At 39.2% G+C, this 15,167-nt stretch overlaps 1 protein-coding gene across 1 annotated transcript in view; it reads right to left on the minus strand.

Moving 5' to 3' along the window:
- stab1 (stabilin 1) overlaps positions 1–9,782 on the minus strand; it is a 62,774-nt gene extending 52,992 nt beyond the window's left edge. Inside the window, exons 1-12 of the mRNA XM_076096346.1 lie at positions 9,717–9,782; positions 7,170–7,291; positions 6,914–7,029; positions 5,685–5,770; positions 5,364–5,433; positions 5,118–5,213; positions 4,605–4,718; positions 3,553–3,740; positions 3,056–3,192; positions 2,274–2,401; positions 1,454–1,530; positions 204–326 (exon numbers count right to left, since the gene is read on the minus strand). Of these exons, the coding sequence (XP_075952461.1) occupies positions 204–326; positions 1,454–1,530; positions 2,274–2,401; positions 3,056–3,192; positions 3,553–3,740; positions 4,605–4,718; positions 5,118–5,213; positions 5,364–5,433; positions 5,685–5,770; positions 6,914–7,029; positions 7,170–7,291; positions 9,717–9,767 (1,308 nt within the window). The 5' untranslated portion in view covers positions 9,768–9,782. The remainder of the gene's footprint in view (positions 1–203; positions 327–1,453; positions 1,531–2,273; positions 2,402–3,055; positions 3,193–3,552; positions 3,741–4,604; positions 4,719–5,117; positions 5,214–5,363; positions 5,434–5,684; positions 5,771–6,913; positions 7,030–7,169; positions 7,292–9,716) is intronic.
- Positions 9,783–15,167: the final 5,385 nt, after the last annotated feature.

Here is a 15,167-nt window from a genome sequence, read left to right on the forward strand (position 1 = left end):
GAAGACGCTGGAAAAAGAAAAGAGGCTCTTCCAGTCACATCAGTTCATTAAAACTAAACACCGTCCTGTGAATTAATTATAAACCTTTATATTATACTTGTGAGTGAAAACAAAATAAACTGGCACGCAGCTTTGTTTCATGTCATTGACATCGAGTTCAAAGAGTTGTTAACAGGGTTGTTGAGTTTCAGAGCAGGTGTTACCTTGTTGTCTTTGCTCCTCCACCTCGCTCCTCCGAACAGGTTGAAATCTCGTCCCTCCAGAGACTTGTAGAGGTGCTGACCCAGGATCAGATGGTTTTTACACATCAGCTCTTCATTAACACCCTGTAGAGACAAGTGTTGCTGAGTAAATATAATAATCTTCTTTGACTAGCTGTTGAAAAACAGGATACGGGGGACATCTGCACGCTCTCTTCTCAAAAATGTACAAAGTGAAAATGTTTAAATGCTCAAACAAAGCTGCAAACTGTGAATGAAGGGAATCCAACAGAAGTCCAACTGGTGCAACAAAAAAATACCTTTCACTCACACAGCGAGACAGGATTTGAGATACACAATCATGATGTAACCTGGGATGGATCAAAGTGTGTTTTGGGTCTTTTAACGTCGGACATCGTTTCTCAGGATTATTCAGAGGTCATAGGTGACATAGACACTCTTCTTTCTGGACACTGTTGCACAGGTAAATAAAAACAAACGTATTTGTGCAAGTTTGCCGTCTAAAGACATGTTTTTCTTCAAAATACAGAAGATTCAGTGCTGTTCAGCAATGCGCCATAACTTGAACTATTGATTCCATCTAGTCGAGACGGAAACCTTTCAAGTCTGATGTTCACATTTACCCTTTATAGTCTGCAGGTCTCCTTTTTCTCCTTTACGGTTTCAAATTCTGGCTTTAAGCATCTAAAATGTCCAACTCCAGTTTCTATGGTTAACTCAGATTTCACGGTCGGGATACGTGTGTGTGCGTGTGCGTGTGCGTGCGTGCGCGATGTGTGATCATCTGACACTTGGTTTTATCGGCTGACGCCGTTTCAGTATGTTTTGACGATTTAAGCTAAAAACCGAGCTACATTTTTGGGTGGACAAACAGACAAGAAGCAGCAGGATGTCAGTCATTTTCAGAGGAAGCCTGCTGCACAGCGAGGCATCAGAGGGGCTGAGAAAAGTTGTGGAAACCAGATGCATGTGTCCCACAGCACAGACCAAACAACAGAGTAGAGAAGTGTGGGGAGCTATTTTGAGCTAACTATGGTTAATGGGTTTTGTTCCCAACTGAAACGGCTCTGATTCACAAAGCTGAAATACTTTAAAGTTTCATAAATCTATCGTTTGGTTACAATAATCCAGGAGACTCCTGTGTTTCTGTGTTGAGGAACATTAAGGAGATTATTAAAATAACACTTTAAAGCAGAGACAGGTGACACCAGACAGATAGACAGACGACCTACACTCAGAGGCGTTTTCAGCAGGGGGATGAAAGCTGTGAAGGGTCCTTTGTGACTCAGCAACAGTGAACAGCCTTTCTCTGTAACACACACACACACACACACACACATATACCAAAAGGTCAAAGATCACAGAAAAGATACAAAATAGCTCCAGGTAGAGACAATTAGAAAAAGTAAATTTCTCTTGCATTCAGAATAACGTTAAAAATGTAATTATGTGGTGTCACATTAATGCTCGTTTATTTCACGAAGACACAGTATTCCCGTAGTTGTGCATTCATAAAAATTAGAGATGTTAAAATTGTCATAATTATCATATGAATTCTTGAGTTATGGCCAAAAATGTGTTTTGTGAGGTCACAGTGACCTTAGATCAAATTCTAATATATAATATTATATTAAAAATATAACTTTCGGTTATAGTCGGTGATTCATATCAGTTGATACAGGTCGTTGTTGTTGTTGTTGGTGTTGGTACACAAGGCTGCAGACTATTTTCTTTCACTAATGTCCCAAAAGAATATTTAAACTGCATCGAAGTCAGTGAAAACATTTTTTTTTTAATTGATTAGGAAATAAAAAAATAATCTTGAAATTAGTAGTTTTGATGATTTATAATAAGCTGCTTAGAGCTAGTGTTAGGAAGTTAAACAGGTCAATATTCCAGTTGTAAAATCAATGTTATATAAACATCTCCAACAAACAACTGGGTCACCGGGCAGGGGGGATCTTCAAGGACCACTAAGTGCTTTACCCCTCTAAAAACAGCACAGTTCAGTATAACAACAGTATTTCCACAGTGAATTTGAGGTTCTTTTACCAAACATGGCGACGGTTCCGGTCAGATTTTCTCTCTGGCTTCCAGTCCTGTCCAGCTCTATCAGCCGCTCCATCAGGTTACCGTAGCACCGGTGTCCGTCACCAATCTGACCCGCCTCACACACACACCTGGGGGGAAGGGGGGGGGGGGGTAACTGATGACACTATAATACACGTACATTCACACAAACCTGTTCAGACTCGGCACTGTCATGGGTATTGGGAGATCCGATCACAAGTGGCTCTAAAGGGACCAATTCCATCGACCAAATGCTTTGTTGTTTTAAACGATTTAATTTACTAACTCGTGCCGAGCAAATGAAGCATTTACAAAGATATAGACTGAGAATAAATGATTTATTCCACCGTGGCGCTCAAAGACTACTGACAACTTTTAAGGTGCAGTGTTTTCTTGCATGTTACTCAACGCATGATTTGATGTTGTGAATCAATCAAAACATCTTAATTGCCAGTATGACAACTTTGATTCTAGTCCTGGTCCAAGTTCTAGGTCCGAAAAGCAAAAGAGGGCCAGGAATAGGGGTTCGGTTACAAATCTAGTTCAAGGGAGTAAAGATCTGTTTGTAATTCTGGTACTGGTGCTAGTTCTGGTTCTAGCCCTATTACTAGAGAACAAAAGAGAGACTAGCACTAAGCTGGTTCTAGATATGGTTGTAATGCTACAGAGCAAGACAGACAGAATAAGAAACTCATTCTGGGTCTACCTTCTGGTTCTAGTCCTTGTGTCTAGACCTGGACCTAGCTCTAGTTTTTGTGACTGACCTGGGTTGTCCATCCAGTTCAGTTTGACAGACAGCTGTGGGGTCGCAGGTGTTCGCTGAGCAGGCAGAGACCAGCTGACAACCAAACTCAGCGCTGCCACCTACAGGGGACATGCCAGACATGCACTCGCAGCTGGACTGACAGACAGACAGACAGATAAAGACAGTCAGACAGATAAAGACAGACAGACAGATAAAGACAGACAGACAGACAGATAAAGACAGACAGACAGATAAAGACAGACAGACAGACAGATAAAGACAGACAGACAGATAAAGACAGACAGACACATAGAGACAGCGTGGTTAAACACAGTTTCAGGATTTAGCTCTGGTTTAGATTCTGGACATAATAATGACTAATATTGACATAATAATGAATATTTGTTCTGACATCAACCCTCTGTGTTGTTGCTCTCGGTACTGATGGTGATTCTAGTTCAAGGACATGTCTTGTTCTAGACCTGGTCCTGGTCTTGGCTCTGGAGGTACCCTAACCTTGTTGGGTCCTTTGAAGACACAGATGGTCGAGTTGATGGGACACCCTCCGTTGTTCTCGGAGCAAGGGTTTCTGGGTACGCAGATCCTGCCGTCGCCCTGGTAGTCCGGCTTACAGACGCAGGTGACCCTTGACCCCTGTGAGGAGCACTTGGCGTTGACGTCACAATCCCTCGCTGAGCAAATACCTGATCAGGGAAACGAAGATCTAACTCGGTCCAGATGGGATATTTTTATCCTCAAGAGAAAAACCAAACATTCACAAAATCTCCTTGTTCATTGAAATAAAAAAATAAAAAACAAGTTTGTCAACATGTGAGTGTGAGTCATACAGTCTAAGAGCGGAGTGCATTAGCTTGCAGTCTATGGTCAAGCTATGCAAAAGATCACGAATGCAACCTAAAGTGACTTTCCATAAGTGTGTTATTAGTGAGTGAGTAGAATACATTAGCAGGTTGATATTTAGTGGTCAGACATGTATTTGCTGGAGAACCCTAGCAGCCTAAACGTCAAACACCATGACATAAACTGAGAGTTTTGAAATGTTCACAAACTTAAGCTCTTTTTGATCAGTTCAGTGATAGTTAACATGGTAAACAGCTTTCAGTCAAAGCCTTCGCTGGTGTTTCGCTTTAACGAGTGACTGTGTTAACTGGTGACTCAGCTGAAAACGTGAACAGAACATTTTGGTGTCCTGCAATTAACACGGTTACTCGTCAACCTGAAACACCTGTCGCTCTGAAACGGTTAGAATTCTGTAGAACTAGTTAACAGCTTCAACTCAATGTTTAAAGCTTGGTTATCGGTCTAGAAATCTGGGTCAAAATGCCACTTCCGTTGCCATAATGCACACACATATTTTAGATAAAGTCGGCTGTCAAAGGATCTACAGTATACTCTTACTTACCTTAACTTTCTTCAGGATTAACATTGTCATGTTCATTTTGGCTTGCTAACACACATTAAACAGATGAACCGACTCATAACGACATATGAAACCAAAGTCTGGGAACCAATAAAACTGAGAAATCTGAGATGAGTTGAGTGTTTACTTGCGCATTTGCCGAGTGTCATCCTCCTGTATCCGGGCAGACATTCACAGTTGGCGGCGTCTCCCTCTCCTTTACAGTACGAGTAGGGGCTGCAGTTACTGCACCTGGTACTCACTGCCAACACCACAAAACACAACCGCAGCCCAGTGTGGTGCAACAATTAACCATCACACGGAAGTAACAACAAACTGGAGCAATACCTGCTAAATGTGTCACAGTGTGTTTTACCAACAGACACAGTGGAAAACCTTCATACTTTCTTGGTAAGAAACTATAATTAAAAAATAAAAATAACAAAATAAAAAACCTTATTTAGGGTTATTTTCTTTCTGTCTTAAAAATAATATTTTATTTTATTTTATATTATTAAAAAACACTCAAAGGATACCCAGTCCAACTGAGTATCTGTGAATTATATATGTTATTCTAATAGCATGCAGTAACATGGTCTGATATAGATTAATATGGTTTATATAGTCTAATATAGTTTAACACAACGTGTCATGGTCTTACCTTGGTCACAGCGCTTCCCAGTGTACGGCGGCTGACACAAACACTGTCCATCACCTTCTGGGCCTTTACTACACACTCCATGTGCACAGTCACACTCTGGACAGACACACACACAGACAAGAGGACAGTTTTTCAAACAACACATGTGGGACATTTTTGCAGCTGTTAACACAACAATGTGAAGGTGTTTCTTTAGCCTCAGTATTTATCTATCAGAGAGAGAGAGAAGTTGGAGAGAGCCTTTACCTTTGTCGCACTTTTCTCCAAAGAAGTTTTCATTCTTACACTCCTGACAGGCAAAACCAGAGAAGCCGTCCTAAAGAGGGAAATCAAGACATCAACAATAAAAACCCACTGTGTTTCCAAATCCACAACAACATCAAACACACAAAAAAACTCAAAAACTCCTGTGAGAGACGTAGACTGAGAGGCTGATGAGACATTGAGAGATTGAGCAGTGGTTGTTATTGTTAATGGCTAGTTAAGGGCACTGTCGGCTATGAATAAACAATATTTATCTCTGAACTCTTTGATAAACAGGTAGGGACACACGGACAAGATACTGACATCACAGACGCAGGTCCCGTTGCCGAGGTCTCCGTCCAAACAGGTTCCATGGAAGTTACAGGTCTTCCCTGACCAGCTGGGACAGGCTACAGACAGACAGATCAACAGACAGACAGACAGGTGATATATATATATATATATATATAGAGAGAGAGAGAGAGAGAGAGAGAGAGAGAGAGAGAGAGAGAGAGAGAGAGAGAGAGGTGACAGGTTATCACTGTTATATGACACTATTATGTTTCTTTTTGCACTGCAGCTTCATGTGTCAGAATCATGTTTGTCAACGTCAGTTCCTCTAATGGACACTGTTCCAAAAACACCCAAACTACTCCGTTTAGAACGGAAAAACTCCAATTTATAAAAATAATATAATCTGTAACTTCTCTATAAAAATGTTCAGCTCTCAGTAGATATGATCTGTCTCCGTGGAGATTTAAATATTTTTGGATTATTGTTTGATTGTGTGAAAGTCATAATAATTTAAATCATTCATTTGAAAAATGAATGTCTGAATATCACTAAATATAGACTAACGTATTATTTTCATTATTGATTTATCTGTTGATTATGTTCTCAACTAACTAACGATTTTTACTTCATCTACATAGCGATAATGTCCAAAAATACCCCAAAAAGGTTTATCATAATTTCTAGTGCTCAAACTCAAATATCTTGTTTCGTCTGAAAAACAGTCAAAAATCCAAATCATATATAGATATAGATCCATTTTCTGTCAATCAACACAATTGATTCAGCAATAGTTAAAATTCCCAATTCACTTGCTTCTACAGTTTTTATTTGGCTTTATCAATAGGAGCATTATTATTGTATGTCTGTTTGTTACTTAAATGAACATAAAAATATGATTATGTTCTACTAAGAACACAACATATTCTGATGAATATTTAGGATTATTGCCAAAAATGAGGAGTAAATGTAATTAAAAAATTAAATATCTGCAGCTCTGTTAAGTTAAAGTCATTCCTGTGACAGTCACTGTATTCTCCGTGTCATGATCTACAGGTGCACGGAACAATTATTCATGTTACATAGTAATCTACCAGGTGTGGGACTTTGCATGTATTTGATGAACCAATGTGATTTGTTGACTGGTTGACGTCAGATTGTGTTGAGTCAGGTTCAACTTTATAACCTGCTGAACCAACACGGTAACGTGTGTGTTTGAGTGTGTGTGCGTGTGCGTGTGTGTGTGTGTGTGTGTGTCTTACAGAGACAAAGAGGACCCCAGTGCTGTGGGCAGCATTGTGGCTGCATGAATCCCTTTATACAGATGTGCTGACATCCATCCAACGCCATCTCCCTGCCGCCAATCTCCACCACGTAACTGCAGCACACAGTGAACATGAGGTAAAGAAACAGTTTAATTCACATCATATACTACTACTACTACTACTACTATTACCACTACTGCAACAACCCTGCACTGCTCTGAAGACCTGTTGGTATGGGTCCTGGTTCGTGTACCTGCAGTTGGTCGTGCCCACGCTGCTGAAGCCGTGGGGGCAGCTGCCGACAGCGGCACAAGAAGTGCAGGAGGTGTGCACGTCCATCCTCTGGGAGATATCACACCGACCAGGAGGAGGAGTCTGAGGAGGCAGAAGAGTTTTATCTGTTACGATCTGATACAACTCTTTTTCTTCTCAACGCCTCCTCTTCTCAGACCAGATGGCGGGCTACTGGATGAATGAGTGAAATCTTTGATTCTTGTGTCCCAAAGGAGCGCTCAGTACACATGAGCTTACATATATCATATTGATATAAGTATATCAATATGTGTATTCAAACAACATCTGAAAGGTGACTTTCTCGTGTCATGTCGAACAGACTGGAAGACATTTTCAGGAAAAGCTTAAACCTACTTGCAGTAGAAGTCATCTTACCAGTTTACTATCATACTTATTGATGCATTCATGTGTCAGCAGTATATAAATGTTGCAGCTAGTTGAGGAGGAGTTAATTAAAACTACTTTGCTTACTGTTGAGTAGTTCAATTTATAAAAATGTATCATATTTTATTTGTCAAATGTTTTGCATGTTAACTTTGAACCTGCAAAGTGACTAAAACAAATGTAGTGACTTAAAAAGTATAATGTTTCCCTTCGAGATGTAACGGAGTAGAAATAATAAGTAGGCCGAGTATAAAATGGGAGTACAAGTACCTCAAAACTGTACGCAAACAGTACTTGGATGAATTTACTTTTCACAGATAAAACACAGATAAAACACACTTAAAACAACGCAAGTTCACCAAAGTGGAGAATCATTTTCAAAGCAAGGTTTGTCTGTGTGAGATCAACAACACAGATATTTGAGGAGATGTTTTAGTGGTGAGGGAAACTCCACAGAGAATACTGGACGGACTGGGATTCTACCACAACAGCCATGCTGGTTTTACTGGGAAACTATTAATGTCCTCTGACCAAATATAAAAAGTGTCACCTGATGGCGTCATCAATTTGAATCTCAAATCTACTTTTTCTACTCAGCATCAATTGAACAGCACAATGTAAATTATCTTTTATTGTGTATTTCCACATTAAAAATGGCTGTTTGTTTGTTTTATTGATTCGGATTCACTCAAGATGGTGAACCACTGTGAGGACGCATCTGATCGTACTGAAATATCTTGTTGCAGCACCAGTTTTCTCTGTGATCTCTGTGGTCTGTGGTTGAATCAGCTGAGATCAGATACAACTTTATTCATCCAGTCCTTTCAGTAACAGTTGATTGACACTTCTCTCCTTCACTTAGACAACAAAATGATCCTTCTCTGACACCTGACTGGACAAACACACTGGGTTGTCACTGGTTTCAAATTTGACAAACATGGCTACTATTCTGGAGATGTCAAATTTTCTCTTTAGCTGTCTTCTGAAATCTCTTTCTGAATAAAGAACAAACAGACCTCGCAGCTGCTGGATCAGGCTTCTGTTCACTTTCTACAATATTGAGTTTTTAGTGGTTGTTAACAAGGTTTGAGTCTCTATTTGACAGTGATGTCATCGGGAGTTTAAAACTACAACAACTATTGATGGATGACCAAAACACGTTTTTTACAACATTCATGGTACCCTGACTTTTCCTCTAGTGCCATCAGCATGTCAAAGTTCTCACTTCTTCATGTCTGACGTCTATTTGATGGATCGGCATAATGTTTTTGAGCGAAACTATTGGATACATTTCCCTGACATTTGGTACAGACATTCATAAATTCTTTGTTGATCCGATGACTTCTTAACTAGCGCCACCGCTACATAAAAAGATTTCAGCTTCCTTAAAAATGTGGTTCATGTCCAAATACCCGTAAAAAATAATGACATTCCCATCAACCTCAGCTGTACTGATGCTAATTAAAAATGTAAACAATCTAACAAGCTAAACTAGAATGATAAAGCAGGTAAATATGTCCTGCTGAAGATCAGCATGTTAGCATTGTAACTCTGTTAGCATGTTAGCATGCTGGTATACTGTAAGCATCCAACTCAGAATACAGCTGTGCTTAAATGAAACCTCACAGAGACGCTGGCATGACTTTAGACTTTAGTTTTGTTCAAATTTGATCCTTTCTAGAGACTAAAAGTCAGCCTATCTCAACCTCTGCTGCTTTGGTTGTTGTTATCGTCTCTTGCAAGTCCCCTAACTTTACTGAAGTACATTAATGAATTACCAGAGTACTCTATTAAGGTTGTATTATGTTTGGGTTTTTGTCAGGACTGTACTAGTGTACTGTTATTGTACTTCAAACAGTAGTTCACCTCTGAGATGTTCAATTTATGCAAAAAAGATTTGTCTGAGTCCACCCCATCCACAACTTTTCATAACAAAAAATGTCATTAGTTTCTGTACAAACTAGCAAAACTATTCTGTGAGGCCTTGGAAGAAAAACGAGTATTGTAATTGCATCTATCAGAGAGTAAAGCAACCTACGAACCACTTAGAGATCTAAACAGGTGATGTATACATATATGTGTATATACATATCTCAGTGTGACAGAGCTGGAGGTGTGTTACCTGTTCTTGCAGTGAGGTTTGCAGGCAGAGCAGCAGCAGCAGCAGCAGCATGGCTCAAAGTGTCACATCCAGGGAGGAAAAATAAATCCACCAACCTCACTCAAAAATCAGTGGAAAAAGTAGAGAATGTTTTCAGGCAGCGCTGGTTGTTCCCATCAGTTTTCTCCTCTTGTATATAGTCTGAACCTCTAACACAACCTGCTCTACTATCGACAGGAAAAACACACGCATGACAACATCCTGTGTGCAGGAAAAACAAAACTATTATAAAACAATAGATTCCAACAGTAATACGTGTAAAAAAAACAACTATACGTAACGTGCTGTTAATAGACGCAAAGACTTTGTAAGAATATAAGTACTTGAAATATGAAAAAAGAGACTAGAGTGTGGATCCAGGCAGTGCTGGGATTATCAGCAGTAGTCTTTGCTCATTTCCAGTCTGAAGGCAACAATAACTTCTTATTAAATTATAACGAATGAACTCTCAGCTCAGCTCTGTGCGGCGAGGCAGAGAGGCTGGAAGGACTGCTGGCGTCACGTCTCTTCCTCTCTAATCTAGGAAGGGAACAAAAAAAAAAAAAAAAAAAACACAACAACAGAAACTGGCAAAGTAGGAACCTCCCAGCAGAGGTCATCTCCTCCTACTGCTCCCGTAGTAGTGACAGCAGCACTAGTAGCAGTATTAGTACGTGTAGTAGCAGCAGTTACAGTAGTCACAATAGTAACAGCAGTATACTGTAGCAGCTAAAGTATACTTGGAGTAACACACACCACACCCTGCTCTCCGTCTCCAAACTGTACGATACTATAGACCGCCAGTGGTGGAAGAAGTACTCAGATTCTTCATTTAAGTAAAAGTAGAAATACTTCAGTCTAAAAATACTCCTGAATTAAAAATGTTACTTGTGTAAAAAGAATATCAGCAAAATGTACTTAAATTATCAAAAGTAAAGTACCCATTATGTAGAATCACCTATTTCACAGTGTTATATTACTGTATCATATAATATTATTTATGTTTTTATCGCTAACGATTACATGTAAGTTCATTTTAATGTTGTAACACTTTGTATACTACGAGGTAGATTAGAAGTAAACACGATTACAAGGAACTGCATTATATCATAACATATCATAATGTATCATTTTCCTTTTAAAAGGTTTCTTGTAAAAAGTAACTCATAATCTGAGTGTAAAGTAGTAGTAAAGTAGTAAATGTATTACAACCCTGGATTAAGTTAGTAATTGCTGGATTATTGCATGTCGTATCTTTACTAAATATTTTGTGGTTTGCCTTTTTCTGTTGTTTAAAACCCTTTGAGACATTAAATGAGGTATTGGTCATTCAAATAAAGTGGATATACTCTAGCTATAGTATAAGTCTGAGAAGAGAGGGAGAGGGAGAGAGAAAGAGAGATTGTGAGAAGTCCTCTCTTCCTCACAGGAAGTTTTGGGCGGATTTCCCCTCCTGGACGTCCCAGCGGAGCGGTGCGATTTGGACGGATTTCCTCGTCAGCTGACACAACTCCTCGCCTGCTTCACAGAATGAAAAAGGAACACATGAGAAAGCTGAGTTTCTTTTCCTGTCTGAAATAAGCAAGACTTTTAAGAACCGATGACTGACGCAGCAAGGTGAGGTTTTGACCAGAGCGAGGGTCAAAGGTCAAACTGCAAGCATACAGAACAATAGCAGGAAGCAGGCAGACAATACACCGGTGCAGTACTGCCTTGCTCACTTGCAAGGAGATTTCAAACAGCAGCGTTTGCAGTTTACTCGCCTCAGACAGTCGATTTGAACCAACTTTATAGACATTAACTACAGCTAGACCTCAACACATGCACTGACTGTGTCTGATCTCGGAACTCACCAAGAAGTTCTGTTATTTTCCGCCAATTTCTCTCAGGTGGCACAGTCACATCTTTGCCAAAATTCCTCGATAAAATCTAAATAAATCTGATGGTTTAAGTTATGGCCCTGAGGAAAGGAAAGGCATAACATTTTATGTAATTACAATCATCTACATGATGATACTGACCCAAACTGATCAACAATTTGCTATTTAAAGAGAAATTTAACGAGAATTTTGTTCTATAGAATTACAATTCTATTCTCCAAACATACGAGAAAATGTGCACGGAAATAGCCGAGCGAACATTTCTAAGCGACCCTCGTGCATATCCGCCTACATGCAGTCTGCCATCTTCACTATCTTAGCTTAGCATGTTGGCAGCAAACACAAAGTACAGCGGATGCTGAAAATTTCATTAGTTTTTATGATTTACATTTCGTTTTTACGGACGTATCAATGCCATGGCGCTAAAAGAAAACATGCAACATCAAAAACACAGGTGGAATTTGGTGGCCAGGCTGCCAAATTAGTTTATTAACCGAATGTCATGTAATGATGAGGCCTTCATAAGAGGTAATATGAGGTTACTGTTGGACCAGAAAAGGCTTAATTCAGTGATGCAATTATTGCTGCAGAGTTACCACACGTATTACAGAATAAGACTGTAAAGAGTTTACTCTTCACAAAATTACATCCCTCATATGTTTTGTCAATAGTTTGAGATAGTGTCTGGCCGTGCGTGCTGCTGACGGGCTGATAGTGTGTTTTACCCTCGATTTATATTTTGTTTTGACTTCTGTGATGCCTTGAGACTGCCTGATTAAATACAAGACAAGTGAGTTAAACATTGTGTGAAGGACACCAAGATATTTATTTTCTTTAAGAGTTGCATCTCGGCACCAACACACACACACACACACACAGAAACACACAGTCACTCACTGCTGATTCATGTAAAAAGTGAGAAAAACATGAATCAAGGAGTAAAGAGAGAGCGAGAGGGGCCAAAGCCAGAGGTCGTGGATGCCTCCGATCAGCACTCTGAACCGGAACACAGTCGAACAGACAAGAGACAACATGAAAGATAAGAGGAAGCGAGAAAGGATTTACTATCAGTGTCACATCCCTCTGGTGTATCTCTGCTCTGACTGTTAATCAAAAGGAATTTAGCAAGATACAACAGAATACCCAGAACGCCTCACAGTACCATGAATACTTGTACTTTTTTCTGTACTTTCTATTTCACCGGGTTACCAGCGGTTGTCAAACTATGGGGCAACCAGGGAGAAAAGAAATGTGCTTAAACTGTATTAACTAATCAGTTTCATCTGGAAATAATAAACCACGGTGCTTTTTCATTTTAAAAATGTCACGAAAAATGTCATATTATATATAGTATATCATAGTATAATAAGTCATAAAAAATTACAAAGAAGTCGCACTATTGCTTCTCATACATTTCACGACAAAAGTCATAGCATGTCATACAATATGCTGTGTGTCTGCATGTTTTGCTCCAACTAAATATATTGTATTAAATGAATCGTACTTATCTTAATGTACTACTTTGACAGCTCGGACAAAAGAAAACTAAACTACTGTGAGATTACAAAAAAAAAGAGGATTTACCCGAAAGTCCATTACGCAGGTTCAACTTTAAACTAAATTATTTTCTATCGGGAACTTAAATGGTTTTCATTGATTGAACCACAACTGATTTTAGCTGCTGAACTGAACCCTAAGCTAACATGAACTAAAGTTATAGCTGTTCATGTTAGATAATCTCAACCAAACTGTTTTAGCTGCTAAAGCTGTTAGCTTACCTGAACCGAATAGTATCTGAACATGTGACCTCTCTGAACCAAACTGACCTGTTAGCTAATCTCAACCAATCTTTTAGCTTTAAACTGAACTACTGTTTGGCAAATACCTGAATTTTCCACCTAATTTAAAGCAAATATGTTGATAAACATGATGCCATTTACAAACTAATGGGACAAAAGACATCAGAGGCAGATGTGATAAGCACATGACCGTTAGCCCTTCTGGTTCTTCAACACGCATCATCGTGTCGTCTTGGCACACGGTCTCTTTGTTCCAAACACAAATCCTGTTTGGATCCAATCTCTCCATGTGATGAAGTTTCAGACAGCTGAATTAGTTTCTTTATTACAACATTATAGCCTGGAACATGAATGTTTTCGTATTGGTCGATTGACCTACTGGCACCCAGAACATGCCAATAAGAGGTCAGTCCGCCAGTTCTGCTGATCACACTTCCTCGTACAGTATCTCTGCCCTCGGTCTGTTTAAGTGTCCCTTCAAAAGGAAATCAGCCGAATTTAATGATGAGCGGCTCCGACAGACAGGAAATAGAGGAAGTTGAAGGAGTTGAAAGGTGGCGGTGTGTTTCGTGCTGCTGAACCGCCAAGTCATCAAAATCTCGCTGAGCGTTGAGGGTGATGAACTGCTGACGGGGACTTTTTGTCTTTTTTTTTCTATGTTTTAATGTTCTTTGGAAAACAAACAGTTTGAAAATACTGAGGTTATGAGTCAAAAGTCCCCAACAATCCCCAATTTCTCACTAAATAGGAAATGAAACTTCCCTATAATTAATACCAAATTACACAGGTCTTTCCAGGACTTTTCTTTATTTTAATTACAAACCCATAAAAATAAGTGTTTCACATCACAACAATAAGGTCTGAATGCTGTTTCAAAGACCTCTCCACCTTGCCAGGGATATGTTGTGGTGGAGAATTGTGAATCCTCAATTCAATTGGCCTAAAAGGATAAAGTCTTAAAATCCTGGTATCAAGCTAAAAGGTTTTAACTGAATGTAAAAAAGGTTGGTAAAATCCTCCAGTTCATCAAGACACGGCAGTCAGTCAGACATAATACAAAGTCGAATTATTGATCCGTTACTCAAAATGGACTTCCACATTTTATTTCATGTTTGTCTGCAACTCTCGTTTCTTTAAATCAGGGCTTTAACTGCTCTTCTGCCACTTCCTTTTATTAAAGTTTGGGACTATTTATTCATGTTGCACTGCACTGACATTTTTATTTTCTGTTCTATACACATTTATTATATTTTACCCTTTCTCACTTCTATTAAATTGATATGCCTTTTATGTATTATGTAAAGCCCTTTGAATTGCCTTGCAGTGTTTCGGGTCAACTGAACGTCTGCTAACTTATCCATGAGTTTGAAGACTTATCAGAAGCTAAATCCCTACCCAGAGGTTTATAAGACTATGAAACAGGGTTTTTACGTCTACGTTTAAGCCTGAAAAGTTGTCACGACTGCAATAATTTCCTTTTTTTAATGGCGACAATCACAAGGTAATAAATAATATTGCTGATCCCTGCAAAACAAAGAAAAAAAAAGACAAATCTTGAAACTAAATTTGTAATGAAATGGGGAATAAACTCAAAATTAGCACATTTTGACACTTGTAAGACACTAAGATTTCCAGATTTTGTAATACATCATAAAAGTTATTTTTGCAGTGACCGTTTGCTTCATGGCATCAGTTTTCGTGGGAAACAGGGAGCGACTCGTATCTTGTCGGCTCAATGGTCAGACTTTTCTGGT

This window comes from Anarhichas minor, unplaced genomic scaffold (assembly GCF_050575085.1).
Source record: "Anarhichas minor isolate MPS153535 unplaced genomic scaffold, ASM5057508v1 ptg000021l, whole genome shotgun sequence".
NCBI classification, from domain to species: domain Eukaryota; kingdom Metazoa; phylum Chordata; class Actinopteri; order Perciformes; family Anarhichadidae; genus Anarhichas; species Anarhichas minor.